General features: G+C 39.8%; 1 protein-coding gene across 1 annotated transcript in view; it reads left to right on the top strand.

Annotated features, from left to right (window-relative positions):
- Positions 1–24,828, top strand: part of GALNTL6 (polypeptide N-acetylgalactosaminyltransferase like 6) — a 1,588,031-nt gene that overhangs the window by 558,848 nt on the left and 1,004,355 nt on the right. Inside the window, exon 3 of the mRNA XM_040333316.1 lies at positions 5,159–5,297. Coding sequence (XP_040189250.1) covers positions 5,159–5,297 — 139 coding nt within the window. The remainder of the gene's footprint in view (positions 1–5,158; positions 5,298–24,828) is intronic.

Here is a 24,828-nt window from a genome sequence, read left to right on the forward strand (position 1 = left end):
GCCACTGGCAGTGAAGAGGTTAACACTAGGGGGCAGGGAAGGGGTTAAGTATGTTCCCTGGGTGTGTTCTAACTGTAGGGGGGTGGACTCACTAGGGGAAATGACTGATCTTCTGTTCATACATTGTATGAACAGAAGATCAGCATTTCTCTCCCTGACAGGACCGGGAGCTGTGTGTTTACACACACAGCTCCCGGTCCCTGCTCTGTAACGAGCAATCGCGGGTTCCTGGCGGCGATCGCGCCCGCCGGGCATGCGCACGGGGGTCGGGGGCGAGCGAGAGCCGACGTTATATTACGTGCTCTCGCGCAGGGGAGCCAACCTGCCGCCGTCGTTTTACGGCAAGTGGTTAAAGCACTTGGAGTAGCTATGACATTATCACATTTTTTTTTATCTTATTGAGATCTGTTTAGTGGTTGACATTTGATTTCTCATGAACATGGCAAAGAAATGGACACAGGCAAAATTCTAAAACTGGCAAATGAGCAATGATTACATTTAAATACTGGGGGATAAACCTATGAAAAATGTGTCTAAACACCTACTTGAATGTATAAAAGGATTAATAGCCAATGAAATAAAGAAGCTAGGAGACAGGATGTCGGAATTGATTTTTTTAAATGCAAGGTCACCCCCAAGAGCAGTATAATGCTTCATGTTGGGCTCACAATAGTAAGGTCAAACTAAATTGTAGGCAGTGGTTGACATTGTCAATCTTTTTCATGGATGATAAACATGTAACCCATTGAAAAATTGCAAACAGTAGTTTGTACTAAAGCAATACTTTTCACAAAACTATGATGTCTAATGTAGCACACAACTTTCCGTGTCAATTTTTAATTAATTATTTCTTAGCAGAGTCTTTGTGTTTTGGGACTTGTGGTACAGAAAGCCCTAAATATATTTCAGTAGTGACATAATCGCTCATAGCAAATAGAGCTAGAGGAAAGCATACCTTCTAGATCTTTAGAGCAATAGTTTGTTTAAGTCTGCTGAGAGGCTAATTAATATGATACACTGTTGTGCAATTATGGAATTATGTATACTGTATTACTTCCACTGTTAACGTAAGAAATTTTACTGTATATCCATGATGTTCTCCACTCACAGTTTGCCTTCAGGGCATTATTCAACCCAAGGACTTCTAGTGGCAAAAATAGATTACTGTGGCCGACAGCTCCTGACTGAAAATCATTTTTTTTTAACATTTGCTGAAGGAAAACAAAGCAAAAAATAAAAAAATTAAAATAAAAACCCAGAGTTGGGCTTAAACAATCTACCCGTTTCAGAACAGCAAATTTAAAGCAATGGATCAGACCAAACAAATCCACAGATATCCTGCAGAAATGAATAAACTGCACATTATAAATCACTAATCAGCCAGGGAAAGAATGTAACGTTTATCTGAATGAAATCTTTAACCACTTAAGGACCCCTTCACGCCGATACACATCGGCAGAATGGCACGGCTGGGCACAATCACGTACCTGTATGCGGCGGGCTCGCGGGCCGGTCCTAAGCTCCATGACCACGCCCGCGGAACCCGATCGCCGCCGTTGTCCCGCAATCAGTCACCGGAGCTGAAGAACGGGGAGAGGTGTGTGTAAACACACCTTCCCTGTTCTTCACTGTGGCAGTGTCATTGATCGTCTGTTCCCTGATATAGGGAAATACGATCAATGATGTCACGCGTCCAGCCCCACCCCTCTACAGTTAGAAACACATATGAGGTCACACTTAACCCCTACAGTGCCCCCTAGTGGTTAACTCCTAAACTGCAATTGGAATTTTCACAGTAATTGTAATAGTACTTTTGCTGTGAAAATGACAATGGTCCCAAAAATGTGTCAAAATTGTCCGATGTGTCCGCCATAATGTCACAGTCATGAAAAAAATCGCTGATCGTCGCCATTAGTAGTAAAAAAAAATATATTAATAATAATTCAATAAAACTATCCCCTATTTTGTAAACGCGATACATTTTGCGCAAACCAATCGATAAACGCTTATTGAGATTTTTTTTTACTAAAAATATGTAGAAAATTACTTATCGGCCTAAACTGAGGAATTTTTTTTTTATATATATATATATATATTTTTGGGGGATAGTTATTATAGCAACAAGTTAAAAATATTGCATATTTTTTAAAATTGTCGCTCTATTTTTGTTTATAGCGCAAAAAATAAAAAACGCAGAGGTGATCAAATACCACCTAAAGAAAGCTTTATTTGTGCGGAAAAAAAGGACGCCAAATTTTGTTTGGGAGCCACATAGCACGACCGCGCAATTGTCAGTTAAATCGACACAGTGCTGAATCGCAAAAAGGGGCAAGGTCCTTAACCTGCATAATGGTCCGGGTCTTAAGTGGTTAATAGTCACTTTATGTGGACATCCAATTACTCTTGTATATATCTGACATACTCGGGGGCCATAGCTGAGTAAGCTTCTATCAGACTTTTCTTTTTCTACGTCAAGATGGACACTTTTCAGCCGGGTATAAAATTCAGATTTGGTCACACGATATGAATACATATAGGGGAAATAGCAGCAGAGCCTCACCTTCCAATAAATACTCTGAAGACTTATAAGTACAATTTGCTAAGAGAAGATGTTTTCCTTAACCTATTTCACTTTTATAAAATAAGCAAAATGTTATGGTCTGTAGGGGAAATTGAACTTGGCAGGCTAACCACTGCATAGCTCAGAACTACATGACACAGCCAATTTAACTCAGAGATACTGGCTTTTTAGCATTTTGAAAATCTTAGCAGTGTAATTCCTCCTGTAAACCTACAGCAAAAAAAAAATGGAAGATGAATAACTAGCATTAATTGTCCTTATTAAGGGATATATTTCATACAGTCTCTGCCTGCTCAGGCAACACAAGTCTAATACAATGCCTTATAAGTAACTCCCCCAAGTGCCAAAAGTCAGTGAAATACTGTAAGGGTGACCCACTCACACATAGTATGTCGCCATATTATTCAACCCGTACAAAAAAGAGTTGTTATGATAATATTTATCAAAATCGCAAATGACATTTGCAATATAAAATTAAAGCTTAATATGTTCTACAACACTAGCTATTAGTAACGGTTATGTCACCAAACAAAGGACCGCAGTTTAGTTATCTAGAATCCAATGCTGTTTACCTTAGCTTATACAGCACAATGTGATATACTTTCAAAACAGCTGGGCCTAAAAATGATAATAGAAACTGTTTGATTTAAAAGCTCTTGATTCTTTGGAAGGTTGTAAAAATCTAATATCAAATCAATTTGACAATATTTTGTTGTGCAAAAGGTAGGTAGACATGATACAAGCACCTGAATACACAATACAAGCAACTGAATACTCTGCTGTATGTTTTTGTAGAGACTTTTGAAAAATAGAATGTGGGGGACAGAACACGACAAACCCTTGTCCCCTCAACACGAGTGGGGGCTTTACCACTCCTCCACAAGGTACCCTTCCAATGTTAAAGGCATGTGTCCTGGTCTGATTCAGTAGGGGGGAGACTTTCACTGCCCTCACTTTCTTGGTCACCCAGGGATGCATGCTTGGATATGTGTCTTTTATTGTGATCCACAGTATTTATTTTAATTTTTTTTTGGGGGGGGGGTCACTCAAAACTGTGTACAAAACTGTGTCTAGTTAGAAAAAAAACAGCATGGGTTCCTTATAAAAACTCATAGACCCTTATAATAAGCATAAGACCCTTACCTAAGCATGAAGCATGGGTGGCCAGAAAAGGGAGGACTGAAAAGCCTGGACCCCTCATCTGAACCATACCAGGCACAATACAAGGCACAATACATTAGAGCAGGACACAGGGTATATTATGTTGGAGCAGGGCATATTATATCAGAACAGGGCACATTATGTGGGAAAGGCCCACATTTGTGAGAGCAGACACATTATGTGGGAGCAGGGCACATTACATGGAAACAAGGCACATTATGTAAGGGTAGGGCACATTACATGGGAGCAGGGTACATTATGTGGGAACAGGGTACATTGTGTGGGAGCAGGGAACATTACATGGGAAAAGGGCACATTCCATGAGAGAAGGACACATTGCATAGGAGCAGGGCACATTATGTAGGAGCAAGGCATATTATGTGGGATCAAGGCGCATTACATTGGATTACATGGGGGCAGGACATATTATGTGGGAACAGTGCATATTACATGGGAACAGGGGGCAATATGTTGGAGCAGGGCATGTTATGTTGGAGCAGGGTACATTACATGAGAGTGGGGAACATTGTGTGGGAGAAGGGCACATTACATGGATGCAGGGCACATTGCATAATAACAAACATGTCATACTTACCTGCTCTATGCAGTGGTTTTGCACAGAGCAGCTCAGATCCTCCTCTTCTCTGGTCCCTCTTGTGCGCTCCTGGTCCCTCCCTTCTGTTAGGTGCCTCCACAGCAAGCAGCATGCTATGGGGGCACCTGAGCTGAGCCGAGCCACAGCTCCATGTGTCCATTCAAACATGGAGCCATGGTCCAGCCCCACCCCCTCTCTCTCCTCATTGGCTGACTGACAGCAGCAGGAGCCAATAGTGCCATGCTGCTGTCTCAGCCAATGAGGAGGGGAGTTCCAGGCAGCCGAGACACTCCTGCAACAGTGCTGAATCTAGAGGGACCTTAGGTAAGTGTTAGGTGGGGTAGGGGGGCTGCTGCACACAGAAGGCTTTTTTATCTTAATGCATAGAATGCTTTAAGATAAAAAAAAACTTCTGCCTTTACAATCGCTTTAAGGAATCTGGCTGCAGTGTATTACACAAACCTAAAATAAAATATGTGGCTTAACCAACTTTACTTGTATAACATTGTACTTTAAGTTAAACAATTGTCATACTGAATAGTAAACCTAGATGATTAGTTGATGTATATAGTATATGGCTTACTGTGTTGTTGGGTTAACTGCTTTGCAAACATAAAAAGTACTTTAACTGCAAGTCCCTGGGTCATTTATGAAATTCCATGTCAAACGTCATAGATGTGCATGCATTTCATTTGAATAGTTTTAACATACTAATGTAGAGGAGAACCACAGGCATTGCATAAGAATTGGATATATGGGATAATCTGGTTAGTGCTCCTATTTCCCAAAGGAAATTTATCATTTTTAATTTTCCCTTTCAGGCAAAGGTGAACATGGGAAGCCATATCCTGTCAGTGAACTGGATCAAGATGACACGGCTTATAGAGAAAATGGCTTTAATATATATGTTAGTAATAATATCGCCTTGGAGAGATCCTTGCCTGACATACGACATCCTAAGTAAGATGATAATTTAATCAAAATAACCATTTATCTATCTATCTATCTATCTATCTATCTATCTATCTATCTATCTATCTATCTATCTATCTATCTATCTATCTATTTATCTATCTATCTATCTATCTATCTTTAAAATATATAAAATATATATAAAAATATAATTTAAAAAAAACATTTCATTTGACTGAGGTAGTGGTTGGCAGACAGAAGCTTTAAAAGCAATATAAATTCCAGCATCTTAAATAAGCATATATTATTAAAAATTGTAGGTACTTTGTATTGTTTCATTGTGTAAAATGTCTCTCTGGAACTAATTAAATAAGTTAGCACTTTCTTACAATTCAACAAAACATGTATATGAAGTTAAATTGCTCAAAGATTGCAGAAAGATGCATAATAAATCAACAACTAAAATTAATAAGTATTTTCCTAATATTGTAATTGTGCAACCTAATGCTATTTACTAGATGATTTACAGCTAGGTTGGTATATAGTATGACCATTAAAATAAAAGATTATATCATAGCCTTTTGTTTGAGAATATTATAACTAAGTAGCTTACTGTCTTCCCCTCTATTAGTTACAGGCTAAATCTGGGCCAGATTTGGGCATATAAGTGAGGTAGAATTAAAAATCATGACAGATGTTAGCATGTTAGGGAACGATTGAATGCTTTGTGTGTTTTGAAAACCATAACCTCTGAAAGTCATACAAGTTTGATTTTCCTTAAAAAAAATCAATTACAGGCACCCGTGTACATATGTTTTTTTTTTTTTTTTAATTTGGAGCTTATGGCCATTGAACACAATTCCCTATTTTTGACAGAATTAAAGAATCTATTTTTTTTTCTGTCAGTCAAATTCAAACTCAGTCTGCTAACACTGACTTCTCTACCACTAGTACAAAGATATTTATAAAGAAAGAATGGTTACTGCACTGGTCTTGTTGGGTGGGAAGTAACTCTCATGGCTTTGTGTATTACATTTTTTGTTATGGTTCTTCCTGTGCCAACAAAGCCTTCCATGGCACAGAAAATATATTAACATTGAAAAACATATACATCTGTATTTCTTCAGACAAATTGAGTTGCAAAACAGATTTATAGTAATAAAATAAAAGCATAATAATAATAATAATAATAATAATAATAATAAAATGGATAGCTTTTAGGGGTCAGGAAATACAAAACCAATTGTTTTGGATAATAATTTGTTTCTGTAAATGTTTGATTTAATGCTGATTAGAACATTGCATTCCACCATATGTATAAGGTCACACTTAAAATCTATCACTTGTGTAGTTTTTTCAACTAATTCAAATGCATCCAGACAGAGCTACCCCAAGTAAAATAAAGAGAACGTTAAAGAAAATGCTAGATAATAATGGCACCATTTATTTCTTGCACTGTAAGTGTACTTATCCTTTTAGCCTCCTTCTCAATACCTCTTGATGGCATTGTTTCTCTTCATGGGCTCTCATTATGCTTCTTCTTTTGTAAGCAGCATCTGCACTATCTGCAGTACAGCCTTGAGGCCTTCCTCTAAATTATATCAAGTTATAGTTGAGGAGAAAGCGAAAACACATAGAAACTCCCAGCGCTTGCAATGTGATGGTAAGCTTTTTTTTAGAAGAGGTATGCAGGGTGGAGAGAAGCACTCCAAATCAAGCAGATTATATCGGTAGGCATTTGTACCTCCCAACTGTCCCTGATTTCAAGGGACTGTCCCTGATTTGGAGCAATGTCCCTCTGTCCCTCATTCTCCTCATTTGTCGCTCATTTTGGTCTGATCTATATAGTTGTATATAAAATGCTTTTTTTATCTATCAAAAAGTGTTTCCCAGGGCTAAACCTTTCATCTGATTTCTAAAGTGCTGCATCTGTAAATTCCAAAAGCCAATATAAAGAAATAGTAGTGGTAAAGAAAGCACTTGTGGGTTTAACCAATCTTATTTTTTTGTACAATTCTCCTTTAAGGGGGCGTGGCAAGGGGTGTATCCTATGCCTACATACTTTTGCTGATAGGTGTCCCTCATTCCCATCTCAGAAAGTTGGGAGGTATGGGCATTGGCAAATTAAGGAGTGGGAAACATTATAGTAGGCAGTAAACTTGTCCCAGTACAAACAGGAGCATTTTTTTTTATTTTCATAAAAAAATTCATAAAAAATTCATAGTGAAAAGTAATAAAAAAAATTGTGATTAATTTATTTATTTTAAATGCAAAACAGAGACAGTGGGCCAGATCCTCAAAAGGGATACGACGGCGTATCTACTGATACGCCGTCGTATCCCTGTTTCTATCTTTGGAACTGATCCACAGAATCAGTTTCCAAAAGATAGGCAGACTATCCGACATGTGTAAGGGACTTACACTGCCGGATCTTAGGATGCAGTACCGCATCCGCCGCTGGGGGCATTTCGAGTCGAAATGCCGCTTCGGGTATGCAAATTAGCACTTACGGAGATCCACAAAGCTTTTACGCTTCGTTTTTTCTCCCTAAGTATTAAGTTGCATGTGTAAAATTAGGGCTGCTTTTACAAAGTGTAAACTGTTTACACCTTGTAAAAGTAGACCCTTCTTACCCGCGACGCTGTTATTTTTTTTATTTTTTTTTATTTTTCCCGCCGTATCTTTTTTTTTTCCCGACTCAACTTTTTTTACCCGGCGCGATTCACAAAACTCGGCGTAACGTAAAACCGCGCTATGCACGTCGGGAAAATTACGTCATGAGCATGCGCAGTACGTCCGGCGCGGGAGTGCGCCTAATTTAAATGGGACGGATTTAAGTTACACAGCCGAAAATTTCTAGGTAAGTGCTTTGTGGTTCGGGCACTTAGGTAGAAATTTTGCGGCAGTGTAACTTAAATCAGAATATTTAAGTTACGGCGGCTCTTTGTGGATCTGGCCCAGTATTTTGTGAATTACCAACATAGGGAATTTTTTAAATGAAGAAAACTGAACTGAGAAACATGTACTGTTAGTGGTGGCCTTTGAGGAGCGGATCTGAGTACAAGACGCAAAACGTATCTCTTATTTATAAATACTGTATACTTATAAATACTGTACCTGTCAACGAGATATGTGTGAATGATAGTGGGTGGAGATCACCACATGTGTGCACTGCATGGAATTGCTGAAGCTTTTTATAATGATATCATCCAGCATTTTGATGAAGCAAAGGATACTGTAGACACCTTTGGGCTCACCCTCTTAATAACTTTGAACAGATTTCAAGATTCTTGAAGTGACAGGGTTTTAGCTCAAGAAAACCCATGCAAGCAAAGAAGAACATACAAAAAAATTAAAGCAGTAAAAAAAAAAAAAAAAAAAAAAAATATTGCATTATTAAATGGATCTATCCACTTTAGCTGTGAGACATACAGTACTATATAGTAAATAAATTGGCTATTCTGGCACTTGAGTACTATTATTATTTTAATTGCTATTACTTTGTTTGCAGCTATTCTTTGTCATACAGTTGCCACTAGATGTATGACAAGCTGGCATCACCTAAATATCACAGTGCAGCACAGGAAAGGTCAGCCTTCAAATTGTCATTAGGAATGAAAACTATTTACTCAAGGAAATGTGAAGAAAAACGTAAAGCTATTGTTTCCTTTCTCACTGTGTCATAAACCTTTATTAGAGGCAGATAAGATTTTAGGCCTTCTGCTTTTATATCTGTGCTGCTTCCAAACTGAGCTGCCTAGAGTACAAAAAAGGATCCAGTCAATCACAATGTAGTGAGCCATCAGTAAACGCTGTTCACAAAGCCTTCTACTGGCAGTATTTATGAATTCAGATAACTAGTCAAGACACTGAAATGTACAGATCCTATTGTGAAGAAGAGCTGTCAGTGTCAAAGGAGCTGGATCACACAACCTCACTATTCAGTATGACCGGTATATATTCACTGATGCTAGAAACTACTGCATCTACTTTGCTGGGAAGGAAGACAGCTTGAATACCATATGTATTTAACATAAAAAGTGCAGACCATCAGGGTCTGTTCAAAAAGAGATTCTCATTTATTAGCTTTTGTTTGTAGATACAGTATGTGTGCATTTGTTCACCTCACTGTGAACACCAAGCCATCAATTGTACTCATCTGTATTCACCACCTAGATTTTGCTTCCATGTATATTTTGTGTAACGATAAAAGTGTAACTAAACACAAAACTTCTTAATTGTTTTTATTTTTTTTTAGTATTGGAATGCATCAAGGGGAATTAGAACATCTGTCATTTTTTATTGCTGTCTGTGCCTGCATTATGATGATTCATCTTCTCTTTTTTCCTGTTTACTGTTATTATCGAAATTTTGGGTTGACACTGGAATAGTAATAGAGGAGAAATCTTCCAATGGGGACACTAGTTCTGGTGACCCAGGTGCCACCCTGGGATTCCCTCTTTTTGTAGGGATTTCATCTGACTACCTGTTTTGTCTATGGGACCGGAAGTGAAAGTGTTACTCAACCCAGGACCCTGCATTTACTGTATCTGGTCTCCTACAATACACAGAACATGAGAATTCAATATTTTAGTAAATATAAAGCGGTTAGAACATTCTTGTGCCTTCTATCAATGTCCAGTAAAGCACTGGTTAAATCTTGTAGGAGGAGTTTTCATTCTCCCCTGATTGTCCTATGAGGCTGCAGTACCCCTGACCCTCGGTCTGGACAGTGCTGATTGGCCCTGTGATGATCACATGCACTCACCAAAGAAAAAATAACTCTTTAGAAATACACACCAAACTGAGCATGTGCAGCTTTCCCCCAGGGCTCTGTTCTATAAGCAGATAGATTGGGGGCTGTGGAAGAAGGGGAGGATCAGAGAAGACAGGATCAAACAGCCTTTTTTCTACAATGCAGTGGATTAACCCCATAGGTTCTACAGTGAGTATAACAAGCATGCTTTACTGCATATACAGACCAATTTTACTGTTGTGGGTTTAGTAACACTGTACGGAAAATCTCCCCAGTGGGTTAAGCCCTGTGCACATGATCGGATATCTGATGGAATCTAATCCGATGGATTTTTTCGTCGGTTATCCGATGAAGCTGACTTTCATCAGTCTTGCCTACACAACATCGGTCAAACATCTGACCGTGTCCAACGCGGTGACGTAAAACACTACGACGTGCTGATAAAAATTAAGTTCAATGCTTCCGAGCATGTGTTGACTTGATTCTGAGCATGCGTGGATTTTTGACCGATGGACTTCCACACAGGCGATCGTTTTTTTCTATCGTTTTTTTATCCATAGGGAAATTTTAAAACATGTTTTTTTTTTTCACCGTTGGAAAACAAACCGATGGGGCCCACACACGATCAGTTTGTCCGATGAAAACGGTCCATTTTCATAAGACAAACCGATCGCGTGTACAGGGCTTCACAGATGGCAAAAAAACAAAATCTGACAGGGGTTATAATCCTGCCAAAATGTATCCAAAACAAAAAAAAAGTGTCTTTAGTTACACTTTAACCCATGGAAACATAATTCCTAGAAATGTTTTGCTTTACAGAAAACATTCACGCATTGCTCTAAATGACGTCGCTAGGACATCATTGGTTTCGACGTGAACGTAAATTACGTCCATCCGTATTCGCGAACGACTTACGCAAACAACGTAAAAAATTCAAAATTCGACCCGGGAACGACGGCCATACTTAACATAGGATACGCCGCATATAGCAGGGGTAACTATACGCCGGAAAAAGCCGAACGCAAACAACATAAAAAAGCGCCGGGCGGTCGTTTGTTTCTGAATCGGCGTAACTCCTCATTTGCATATTCCTTGCGTATACAAACGGAAGCGCCACCTAGCGGCCATCGTGAGATTGCAGCCTAAGGTCCGACGGTGTAAGTCACTTACACCTGTAGGATCTTAGGGATATCTATGTGTAACCTGATTCTATGAATCAGGCGCATAGATACGACGGCCGGACTCAGAGATACGATGGCGTATCAGGAGATACGCCGTCGTATCTTCTTTCTGAATCCGGGCCATTGTCTTTAAAACATTCGTTGTCCCAAAAGCACAACAGGTATGCACAATAGGACTGTACATTCAATTTGACTATTGTTGTTTAAAGTAGAATTTCAGCCTAACATTAACTATGCTTAACTAGTTCAGCCCTTTGGACATACTACACACATCCAAAGACTAAACCCTAGTTTACAAGCTGATGGCTGTAGAACAGATCCTCCATGTTCTGTCCGGTACTGCCAGAGAATCATTTAACCAAGCAGATCTGTGCTTGGTTAGATGCTGTAAAGAGCATGGAAAATATTGGGATCTATTAGACTCCTACTTTCAACATAAAGAGTGCATGTCATCTGCCCAAGGCTATTACATGGGGGTTTAGTAACCCCTTGTGATTGATACTAAATTCAAATAAATAAATAAATTAAAAATTATTATTATAAAATGTATTAATAAAATTTGGCATAACCCCTATTGCCTCACACACACCTGCAAATGCACACACATGCCCAGTGTGAGAGTGTATGTATGTAAACAGCGGTCGAGAGGACTAATTCTAGCACAAAAGCTCCTGGTCAATTCTGAACTGATGAGTTGTAAAGGCTTTCAAAGTGTCACCTATGGAGATTTGTTGGGTACCGTTGTGTTTTGCAACATCATGAATAAATTGGGGTCGAACTTTGGTTGTTCGGGTGTTCTAGCGAACACCGAACAATGTGCTGAGTTCGGGGAAAATTCAAAAGCCGCGGAAAGTCTATGGGACACTAGCATGAAAAATCGAAAGTGCTAATTTTAAAGGCTTATATGCATGGTATTGTCATAAAAAAAGTTTGGGGACCTGGGTCCTGTCCCAGGGGACATGTATCAAAGCAAAAAAAGTTATTTTTCAGAAGCAGTGATTTTAATAATGCTTAAAGTAAAACAAAGGAAGTGAAGTAAAATATTATTTAAAATTTTGTACCTGGGGTGTCTATAGTATGCCTGTAAAGTAGCATTTTTTTCCTGTGTTTAGAACAGTCCCTGCAGCAAAATGACATTTCTAAAGGAAACAAGTCATTTAAAACTGCTTGCGGCTATAACGAATTGTCAGGTCCCACAATACAGATACAAGTTATTGAAAAAATGCATTGTTCCCCCCCCAGTCCATTTGGTTTGGGGTTCCCCTTTGGGTCTGGTTTGAATATAAAGGGTAACCCCAAACCAAAATGTAAAAAAATAAATGCGTGGGAGTCCCCCCAAATTCCATACCAGCCCCTTCAGGTCTGGTATGGATTTTAAGGGGAACCCTGTGCCAAAATGAAAAAAATGGCATGGGGTCCCCCCAAAAATCCATACCAGACCCCTATCCAAGCACGCAACATGGCAGGCCGCAGGAAGAGAGGGGGGATGAGAGAGCGCTGCCCTTCCTTAACCATACCAGGCCACATGCCCTCAACATGGGGAGGATGCTTTGGGGTCCCCACAAGGGCCTAATCCCAACAACCCTTGCCCGGTGGTTGTGGGGGTCTGCGGGTGGGGGGATTATCGCAATCTGGAAGGCCCCTTTAGACAGCATAGGACAAGTCCTTTATTTAAAACAAAAAAAAACTCCAGTGATGTAATCCATTCTCGACCCGATGATACAGAGGGAAAAAAAATCCACTACTGATGCCTCATAGGACGTTCCCATCAAATGATGCTACACCCACCTTGACAGCTCTTAAATAGCCAAGGGCGAGGCCACCCATGACGTACAGGGGTGACCCTGCCCCCCTCTGACTCCACGTTTTTTTTTGCGGTTTATCCAGTGGCATCAGATGGGGCGGAGTCACCCGTGTACATCACTTTTTTGCATTGATACATGTCCCCTGGGGCAGGACCGGGTCCTCAAACACTTTTTATGACAATACCATGCATATAAACCTTTAAAATTAGCACTTTTGATTTTTCATGTTCGTGTCCTATAGACTTTAACAGTGTTCGCGTGTTTGAAAAAATGTTTTGCCGGTTCGGCAAGTTCTGGTGCGAACCGAATCGCGGGGTGTTCGGCCCATCCTTACTTGACATGTTTAGCATCTATTTACGCAAAGAAACCTCATATTTAATATTTTACCAAAAATGCAGGCATTATATTGTCTGTAAAAAATACAAGAAAAAAGAGCACAAAGTGCTTTAATAAAGAGCTTGGCTTTAATAAAGAAACAATAAAAACACCTCAATGGTCAGACTCACGTGTTGTTGGAATAGGGATTCAACATATACAGTAGATATTCTGCTGTAGTATCCCTCATGAACCACCACTGCAAGATCCAGACAGAGGAGTGAAGCCATGGACACTCAGACAGCTGACCCTATCCTGGCAGCACATCCAAGGGCTACTGACAACCACACACAGTGTGCAGATCTTGATAAAGAAGACCATGCCTCCGAAATGCATTGTCATGGCAACCGTGTCACTTTAGCTCCCTTCCTCTGTCCTGTGAGCCAGTGTATCTATGAAGCGCATCGCTGGCTGGACCAGGTGCACGTGCACTAGGATTCACACATCGTGCATGGTTGTCAGCAGCCTTGGATGTGCTGCCGGGATCCGGGCAGCTGTTTGAGTGTCCATTGCTCCTCTTTACTGTCTTAAAAAAGGTATACTGCGCCTTGAGTTGTAACAATCCACCATTAAAACACATTAGAGATCAGTCTATAGTAGGATTGAACAAGCACTTAAAGTCAGCGATAGCCAGGCAACTAACATTTTGAGAAGGAGTTCAACAATGGCAACAATTTCACACTGCAATGCTATGCAATGTGTGAAAAAATGAAAAAATGCTGCATTTCTTCACAATGTATTGGAGCTCACCTGAAGACATGTCCGTTTTGACACTGCAGCTCAGCTGTGGTGCATGAAACTGAACAAACTGTCACTTTAACATTTTAATCAGGTTGAAAAATAAAAAAAATGTGAACTGTGCCTTGAGTTGTAATAACCCACCACTAAAACACATCAGGGGCCATCCTGCAATAGGATTTAACAAGCCCTTAAAGTCAGTGATAGCCAGGCAACTGACATTTATAAAAGGTGTTCAGCAATGGCAGCAATTTCTCTCACTATAAGTTCAAAGATTTAATTAAGTGACTGAATACTTAGATGCTTTTAGGCATACACACATTTTCATAAATAACTAGAGTGTTTTGGAAGATCAAAGGTCCATATAGTGCCTAAACATGTCTAAAAATTTAAAATTAATTTGATTTGCCTTCTACCAAAACAAAATTGTTAAGTCTTGTGAATTTAAAGGATGTATGTAAGCTCTTCAGCCTACTATACCTAACTATACAACTATTTTACTATGAATTGTGACAGTAATCACCAATGGGTGAAAAAGGCAGGTTGAAAGATGTAATATCTAGTTTTTTTGAAGGTTGAAAGTCAATTTGCTAATGCATTAAAGGAATGTGGTCAATGAGAGAAAAGACATCCTTGCTCTATTTTTTATAGATTTTTGGGAGTATATTAATGTGAGCATGGAAACATGTACCGCTACAAACCTATTGTAATAGAACATATAACAGTCTTAAAAAATGGGTAAGTGTAACTGAATGAAAGGGTCTATTTGTAAAGCTTGTTCTAGTGCCTATGCTGTCCTAATTTTCCATTGCACTTAACCACACTTAACTGGCCTTGCCATTGTATAGATAATGTTAAGCTGTAGATTCCTAAATGTGCATACTGCTAATCTCTGGTCCTATGAAAAGCCTTGAGAAAAACAGTTATCTTCAATATAATTTATTGCATTGATTGACTATTATTCAAACCACTATACTTTTTGCAATTCATAAATAAAATAAAAAAATTCAGAAAAGCGTGTGAAGTATATATAAGAAATATTTGATATCTGGGAGATTAATTGTGTGTCACCTAATTTTCTTAATTTTTCAAGGATCGCTTTACTTTCGTGGGGAAAAAATATCAAATAAAGAAAAAATAATATAGCGTGTACAATTGCGACACAAGTCATATTGTAATTAATTGTTATTAAAAATTACCTTTCCTTTTCAATCTGCAGCTCTGTAATTTTCTGAAAATGCAATGCAATATGGCTACCTGGAGTTGTTCTGTACATGTATGTAAAGAACGCCCCCCATATCTGTAACTTTCTGCTTGTGTGATTGGCTCACTGATTTTCTCAGAAGTTTGCCCTAAGATACAAGTCAGATTTCAGGCATCTCTTGGAACAAATTTTTTTTTTTTTGTGAGATACTTCCAATTGGAAATTATGTCCAAAGGGATGCAGGCCCAGCAGTTTTCCTCATTAGAGCCCCGCAGGTGCAGCAACCGAATGATAATTATGAAACCACTCCCTTTAGACTCACTTTTCCACATGGATACAGACAAAAACTCAGGGATTTCTTCAGAATAACAAAAGGTAGAAATCTGCAACAAATTTAGTTAAAATCCTTGTAATGTACACAGATCACCCAAAGGAGAATGTTTTTTTTTCTTAACAAAAGTGGAGTTATGCATTAACACAGATTAAGTGATACTAAGACAGTTAGGAAATGTTTGGGATTTTTGAAAAGAGGTCTTCCCTTTATTTGCCTATTGCAAATAACAATACTTAACACAACTCTGTTGGAAATGTATGTTTTCTCTATGACCTGGAGTCTCAACTTAGCTTAAAACGTTGCTGGAAAAATGTGTTTTCTCTATGACCTGTACAATACAAACAATTATTTTGCCTGTGGGACTTTAATGACTTAAAGTGGATGTAAACCCACTCTCATACTTTCTAAACTACTGCCATAGTGCTGATCTATAAGGATATACATGCCTCCTCATGTATCCTTACCTGTCAAATGTTTCCCCTCTGTCTGTTATGAGAACTGAAAAACTAGAGATTCTGTGGGTGGGTCTGTTGTCTGGAGCTCGGTGGGTGGAGTTGTGATGTCAGTAGACTCCCCGCCCTCCTCTACACTTCCCTTTGTCAACATGCATTTTTTCCTATGTAATCCTTACACTAAATTTTGCTATGATCACTAACATCCAGTCAAAATCCAGAAAAGTAACCACATGACTTCAGAAAAGGAGTGGGGGTGGGAATTAAAAAATAGTGCCTGTCTCCCCTTAATGACCATTCAATGTTTTTGAGATATGCAACGCTGTACCCAAAAATAATTGACTTATTTTGTTTCCTACAAATAGAGCTTTCTTTTGGTGGTTTTTGATCACCGTCAATTTTGAGAAAACACAATATTTTTTACTTTTTGCTATAATAAATATCCCACAAAAAAAACACATTTCTTCATTTGTTTAGGCCAATATGTATTCTTCTACATATTTTTGGTAAATATATTTTTGGGATTTATTTATAGCATTTTATTTATAATTTTGTTTTTACTAATAATGGCTGTGATCAACGATTTTTTGCGGGACTGCGACATTGTGCCAGACAGATCGGACACTTTTGACCCTATCTTGGCACCAGTGACATTTATACAGTGATTAGTGCTAAAAAATACACTAATTACTATATAAATGACACTGTCAGGGAAGTGGTTAAAACAAGTGATGATCAAGAGGATAATTGTGTTCCCCGGGAGGTATTTCTAACTGTAGGGGGGAGGGGACTGACTGGAGGAGGAGAGAGAAATTGCTGTTCCTGATCACTAGGAACAGCAGATCTCTCTCTCCACTCCCCTGACAGAATGGGGATCTGTTTGTTTACATTGACAGATCCCCATTCTGGCACCCCCAGCGGAGCACGTGCGCCTGCTATAGATCTTAAAGGTGCTGATGTACACCTACGGCGATTTGCGGGAATGAGCCAACCTACTGCAGTATAATGACAGCGTCTGGTCGACAAGTGATTAAATGAGGAATGGCATATAGTTAGGTTATGCATTATCGATTTAATCACATCAAGTTGTTAATACAAACATCAGAGGGTTAAAAATAACAAGTTTATTCTTATACCTTACAAGTATCAACATAAAGTATACATTTCTTAAAATAATTGTTCCATAGAATATTTCAGAGAACACATCCAATTTGTATATGTTATATAATAAAACTCCCCTATAATAAAGGGGGAGGCCAATGCTATTTTGACTGTTATTGTAGAGTACAAAAATAGTATTTACAACCCAGCTTGATGATTGGTATAAAAACATTGGCGTAACACCTCCAAATGACAACCGACACAGGGTGTGTAATCTGTTAAAGCTAAACCTACTGTTACATCACTAGAGTCATATGGTATTAATGTTATAACCAAATTCCATAATGCTGTAAAAGGTTGCAAGTGAAGATAGAAGTCCAGAAATTAAAATTACTATTTTATTTTTTATGTGAGATTCTGCTTTTGTTTCAGAAATATTGTGAAACTGATCACAATAAAATTAAAAACAAGCAAGACATTATAATCAAAGAAACCCAATATTTTTTTTAAAAATATATCTGTTTCTCTGGAAATATTGAATGTATATGGAAACTTGATTCCCTCTCTTATACATCACTGCACAGTTTCATTATGTGTATAATGAATACACTTAGGCCTCATACACACGAGAGTATTTATCCGCGGATACGGTCCAGCGGACCGTTTCCGCGGATAAATCCTCTCGGGGATTTCGGCGGATTTCTATGCGATGGAGTGTACTCACCATCGCATTGAAATCCGCGCCGAAATCCTCTGGCGATGACGTGTCGCGCCGTCGCCGCGATTATGACGCGGCGACGGGCGCGATGCTGTCATATAAGGAATTCCACGCATGCGTTGAATCATTGCGACGCATGCGGGGGATCCCTTCGGACGGATGGATTCGGTGAGTCTGTACAGACCAGGGGATCCATCCGTTGGGATGGACTTCAGCAGATGGATATGTTGTGCATGTCAGCAAATATCCATCTGCTGGAAATCCATCCCAGGGGAGATTTATCCGCAGAAAAAGATCCGCTGGCGTGTACACACCATAGGATCTATCCGCTGAAACCCATTTGCTGGGATTTATCTGCGGATGGATTCTATGGTGTGTATGGGGCCTGAATGTGACCGTTTTACTTTGCCTTCAAAGGATAAGTTTAAAGGTCACATAAAATGGAACTACAAAATTAACAATACATATACAGTATGATGCAGTCTATCACTAACATTAGCAAAGAAGTCTTTGTTTTACTTAATACCCCCTGCAACATATCTGCATTCCTGCTGGAAGATCTGTTAGTTTTCAGCTTCCTTTAACAGTTCAAGCTTTCCAGCAAAATGTCAGTTAAATGGTTTAGACACACTATTTCACATAAAAGTGGTGCTTTCAATTGTTACCTCTTCTTCATATAGTAAAAACTTTATCCCAAAAAGAACAAGCAAACTGTTGCTGTAACATCTTAAAAGTGGTAGCTGGAATTTGGCTTTCATTTATTAGTCACTTATGTAAAGTCCATCAAAATGTTTTAGTCCATCTAATGCCCTGCACACAAGATCGGAAATTCTGACAGCAAAAGTCCGATGTGAGATTTTGAACGGAAATTCCGACCGTGTGTCTGCTCCTTCGGAATTTTGCTGTCAGAATTTCTGCCAACAAAAGATTGAGAGCTGGTTCTCAAATTTTCAGACAGAAAAAGGTCGTATTGGAAAATCAGATCATCTGTAGCAATTCTGACACGCAAAATTTCGACGCATGCTCGGAAACAATTCGATGCATGCTCGGAAGCATCGAACTTAATTTTCCCGGCTCGTCGTAGTGTTGTACGTCATCCCGTTCTTGACAGTCGATAGTTCAGAGAATTTTTGTGTGACCGTGTATATGCAAGCCAAGCTTGAGCAGAATTCCGTTCAAGGTTTTTTCTGATGGAAAATCCGATTGTGTGTACGTGGCCTAACACTACCCTCTCCACTGGTTAAGATTTTTGCCACACAGTGATGGCTCCTTTAAAGACACAGTGAAAGAGTGAGCATAGCTATCCTAAAACAGGAAGTGTGTTATTAGCAAAATGATTAAAAATAACATTATTGGCATGACATGTTAAAAACAAAACCTGAAACAAATGACTATTACCACAGTAAGAAAAATCGATCAAACTGATTCAAATGAAGTGCTGTTTGTTGTGGGAAAGCTGGTTGGTGGCAGAGGTGTGGTGAAAAAAAACTTTACATGTTGTGCGCCCTTAAGCGCTTCTTCAGGAGCTTGCAGTGGTACACAATATAAGAGACAATATACGCAGGCAGGCCTGGTGGAATCATCCACCAATCAATGGCTTCACATGCCTTAAGAACTATATAGCTCAAAATATCCTTATAAATTGTTTAGGATATGGGTGGTCACCATATCCTCATCAGCCAAACTAAGGAACTTTAGAGAGGTAGGCACTAGTAACATACACTTGGGAAGGGGAAGCCCAATATGACTATCCCTGTATAGCGTCCACTTTCAGTGTATGAGACCTATAAAGCTCAAAAAGTCTCAAGGCAAGAGCTTGTGAATGTAACAGGAACCTGCCATCTGTGCCTTTCAAGACAGAGTGAGACTGTTGGCTTGAAGTAGTTGTAAACCTCTGACATGAAATATGAACAAAGCATATCCCTCTATAGTGTGTACTTGTTTCAATGCAGGTCACTATGTATCATGTAATTCCGCTGCCTTGTTCTTCTGCTATCCGCATTAGTCACTTCTGACAAGTTTTCCTGACACCAAGAGGAAAAAAGGTGTCAGGTGGCACAGCTCCAGCACACCACCTGTGATTGACAGCCTCAACTCTAGTTTTATATGCTGTATGAAGGGATGTGCATCCCTTCCCTCCATTGAGCTTCTCGATGAGCTCTTCGGAGTTTAATTTCAGCCCCCTTCCTCTGCTTTATGAAAGCTCAGAGAAACTGTATATATTTTGAACTTTGAACAGCTCTAGATAAGGGAGGGCGGCAGATAAACAGGTGCAGCTTATATAGGGGGTTTTGTTTCATCCTTGTGTGGTATTTGGCTACTCACTTCACTAGGTATACTTAAGGGTTTAAAACTAATTTAAGATATGTGAAAATAGGGTTATTTTATTTCCCTAGCAATCAGAGAGATGTCACTTGTATGTTAGAATTTGGCTTTAACAAACAGACTGATAAAGAAATCCACCTTATGCATCAGAGCTTAATAGTTTGCCTAAGGAACATGACTTGTTCTACTAATATAGAGAATGCACATGCACCAGACGAAATTCAGAGATGCCTGTGTCCTCTGCACAATTCCTGTGTTATCTCAAATAGGCTATTCAGCCCTCCTAGTTCTTATCTTGAACAAATGAATGATTTGCCATTATGTTGTATAGCTATGAGAATGGAAATTAGGATAGTTTATCAAAAGACATTCAGTGGGGCTGCTATCACTCATTACTCCAAAATTCTGTTTTTATGTCAGTGCATAACAGCACAAGATCTAAGTGCATTTCTGGCACAACAACATTTTTCTGTACTTGCAGGGTCTTTAGATAGATACAAGATGAGGAAATGTGTATTTATTGCAGATATGTATGCACATGTTTTTTTTTATTTTATTTTGCCTTGACAATTGCTTTTGTAGCGCCTGTGTACTTTTCAGTGCAGGTGCTATGGTTAAAATTAGTGGGAGAATGAGAGAGTTATGTCATTCATTGATTTGTTAAATTTGGCTGTCGCCAATTCTGGATTGTCCTATGGGTCAGTCTGTACTCCAGAGATGCAATTCAATCTCTGGACGTCAGGTGGCGCCAGAGGGGTCCAGGCGGAGCCGCTTCTTCCCAGCAGCCAATTGGAGGAGTTTTCCCTTGCGGGGCATGCTGGGGGGGGGTATTTCTGTGGCGGAGGCCGTTGTTCGGGGTTCTTCGTGGGTTCCAGGTGCGGCACCCACCTTTAGGGTGTGCGTACATCATGGGCCCCACCACTATGGCCTACCAGGCCAGGGTCACATGCTACACAGAGTTCCTGACTCTGGGCTCTCATAGCCCGGAGCGACTGATGCTGCCAGGGGACCCCAGTGACTTACTGGGTCCTCATTTCTATTGAGAAGATCCCAAGCTGGGTGCTGTTCGGTGGGGGATCGGTCTAAAGAGAACCCGGAGGCAGGTGATCCAATAGGGCTTGAACGAACCATCGGGGAACTGGGTGACCGGACACTGACAGGTTGCATTCAGACTGTCAGTCGGTGACCCCAAAAAGACATACAGTACTGGGAGAATTCGCTCTACCATCCAAACTTTCAAGCACTAGGCCTGTGGCAGAGATCTCATCTTAACATCCCAATTTAGTTAGAGCCAAGTCGGTGGCAGAGACTTATTCCTTCCCAGAGGTTCTCTGGTGCTCTGACTGCCAGGCCTTTGAGAGAGGGCTGTCCAGGGGCACTTTACCCACTTCGGCTGGAGTGGCGACAAGGCGAACACAACTGTTGAAGGCAGGACTGCTTTCTCTATCCATAGCCTGATTCTGCAAAGTTGTTCTTATTTCACCAACCTGTCCTGTCTACCTCAAGTTGACATGTTGGTCGTGTTTGACCAGAAAATAAAGCATTGAAAACGTCAACCAACGGTCTGGACATTCTATTACTGCTCTCATCACCACCATCCCCCCTAGACACATCATAGAGGTAACTTAAATACGCCAAACCCAAATCTAATCAGCGGCTCCTCCGGGGGTAGCGCTACACTTTCTTAGTTCTAATGACCATCAAGGACATGTGCCAACATTTATAAAAAACATGGGTTACTCCCAACTTTAAAGGGGTTGTAAAGGATTTTTTTTCATAAATAGCTTCCTTTACCTTAGTACAGTCCTCTTTCACCTACCTCATCCTTTCGATTTTGCTTTTAAATGTCCTTATTTCTTCTGAAAAAATCTCACTGTTCTTCTGTCTGTAACTCCACACAGTAATGCAAGGCTTTCTCCCTGGTGTGGAGTGTCGTGCTCGCCCCCTCCCTTGGACTACAGGAGAGTAAGGACGCCCACTAACACACAGCTCCTTTCTCTATCTGCAACATAGAGAGTGTCCTGACTCTCCTGTAGTCCAAGGGAGGGGGTGAGTACGACACTCCACACCAGGGAGAAAGCCTTGCATTACTGTGTGGAGTTACAGACAGAAGAACAGGAAGTGAGGATTTCTCAGAAGAAATAAGGACATTTAAAAGCAAAATCGAAGGATGAGGTAAGTGAAGGAGGACTGTACTAAGGTAAAGGAAGCAATTTAGGGAAAAACATTTTTTCCTTTACAACCCCTTTAAACTCACCTTGCAGTTTATGCATAGGCAAAACATATTCAGTACATCTTTGCAATTCATGCTTATATGCGCAAGTTTCATTTAAAATCTGTGAATGTACTAAAAAATGTCTGTTGGAAACTCCCAGAAATGCATCAAGCTTTTTACATTCCAAGTTGTGTCAGCCCTGCCTCCTCATCTCCAACAGTCCCTCCTTTTTTTAACTCATCTGAGAAGCTGCCTTAGAGCTTAACACACAATCAGTGGAGAATAAATGTTAAAGTGTGTTTAAGCCCCTAACCAAAAAATGCAATATATTGCAGCTTACCAGTCCTGAGATATGGTGGCTATATTAATTTCATATGCTAACAGCATTTTTCAGCAAGTGCAGAAAATACCTTCTGACATTGCCTGAAATGCAGTGTTATTCTCACTTGTTATTGCAGTGTTATTGTCAATTATCAATTGTGAGTCTAAAAGAAAGGACAATAGCAATCTTTCTTGTTAAACTACTAGTCCCCTCAATCCATATTGTAATGACAATTAACAAAGGTGATCATGTTTGAAGTCCAGCTTGTGTAAAGACTAGTGTTGAGCGGACACCTCGATGTTCGGGTTCGGAACCGAATACGAACTTTAAAAAAAAAGTTTGGGTTCGGGAACCCAAACCCGAACCCCATTGAAGTCAATGGGGAACCCTCCCAATTTTCAGGGCATGTGGCCTGGTGCGGTTCAGGAGGGGGGGCCACACTCTGTCCCCCCCTCTTTTCTGCGGCCGGCCAGGTCAACGTGCTCGGATAAGGGGTCTGGTGTGGATTTTAGGGGGAACTCCACACCATTTTTTTTTATTTGGGGTGGAGTTCAGCTTAAAATCCACACCAGACCTGAAAGGTCTGGTTATGGATATTTGGGGGGAACCCTACGTAATTTTTTTTAATTGACAGCAGGGTTCCCCTTAATATCCATACCAGACCTAAAGGGTCTGGTTATTGAATTTGGGGGGACCTCCGTGCATTTTTTTTTCCCGAACTCCGAACCCAAACTTTCAGCAATTATTCGGGTTTGGGTCCGGGTTCGGGAAAAACCCAAAGTCCGTACCGAACCCGAACTTTACAGTTCGGGTTCGCTCAACTCTAGTAAAGACCATAACTGCCCCATAGGTATAATGGAGAAATTTGCGCAGATGTGAAGGAGCAGAAATTGTGCTATTTGAAAGAGCACCAGTTTAAAATAAAGTGAAAAACTAATGAAGTCTCCACATGTAAGGGCTGATAAAACATATTAAAGCATAACTTCCCTTCTGGGTGATCAATGTACATTGCAATGATTATAACAAACGTTGTTTCAGATTCCTACCTTTTGTTATTCTGAAGAAATGCATGTGTGTTTCTCTGTGCCTCTGTTCTGAGTAGGTCTAATGGGAGTGGTTTCATAATTAACTGTCAGTTGTGCAGCTAGAAAGCACTAATCTGGACATGCATTCCTTTAGACCTGCGCCTATTGAAAGTATATCTCCAAAAAGGACATTTCTGTTGCAGGGGATGCCTGAAATCTGACTTGTATTTTTGACAGACTTCTGGGAAAAATGGTGAGCCAATCGTAAAAGCAGGAAATTATGTTTCTAAAGGGGTGGTCAGTACACACGCTGTGTACAGAACAACTCCGGGTAGCCATATTGCCATATTAGAAAATTACAGCGGCTGCAGTTTGAAAAGGAAAGGTAATTTTTAATACCATTCAATTACAATATGATTAGTGTCGCAATTATATGCGCTTTATTATTTTTGCTTTATTTGCTATTTTTTTACCGACGAAAGTGCAGTTACCCTTTAAATATGTGTCTTTGAATTTAGATACTCTTTAACTGTTTACAGTTTTGAGAGGCATGCCTACAAGAGGAACTGGTCTAGGGCACCCTTCTGATCTCACTTCTCAAGAGCTTCCCAATATCACAAGCTTGGTGATGACAGGAATTAATAAAAATTGCTGTTTGATACAAAACAAGTAAATGAAAACTTTATATGTCTATGCTGTAGAGGGAGGTTTGGAGTTAAATGTGGGTCAAGCCTCGTGATATGCTTTTACTCAATTGCTTCAATTGCCAAGATTCATGAAATGTGTTATGAAAACCTCCCCAGATATTAAGGGTATGTCAAATTTTGCTGCCACTTTAAATTGTAGCCTACAATATGCCATGCGATCCATAGCTGCAAAAATTTAGTACTACTAGAAATCTTTTCAATAATTTCCCATGAAAAGCCCTCAGTAATAGTTATTTTCAAACCACAGTTACAGTGTTTCTTCTTGGCCTGATGACCAGAAGCCATATACAGCAAAGCTACAAAGCGAGGTGCTACAAAGAG

The sequence above is a fragment of the Rana temporaria genome, chromosome 1 (genome assembly GCF_905171775.1).
Source record: "Rana temporaria chromosome 1, aRanTem1.1, whole genome shotgun sequence".
Taxonomy (NCBI): domain Eukaryota; kingdom Metazoa; phylum Chordata; class Amphibia; order Anura; family Ranidae; genus Rana; species Rana temporaria.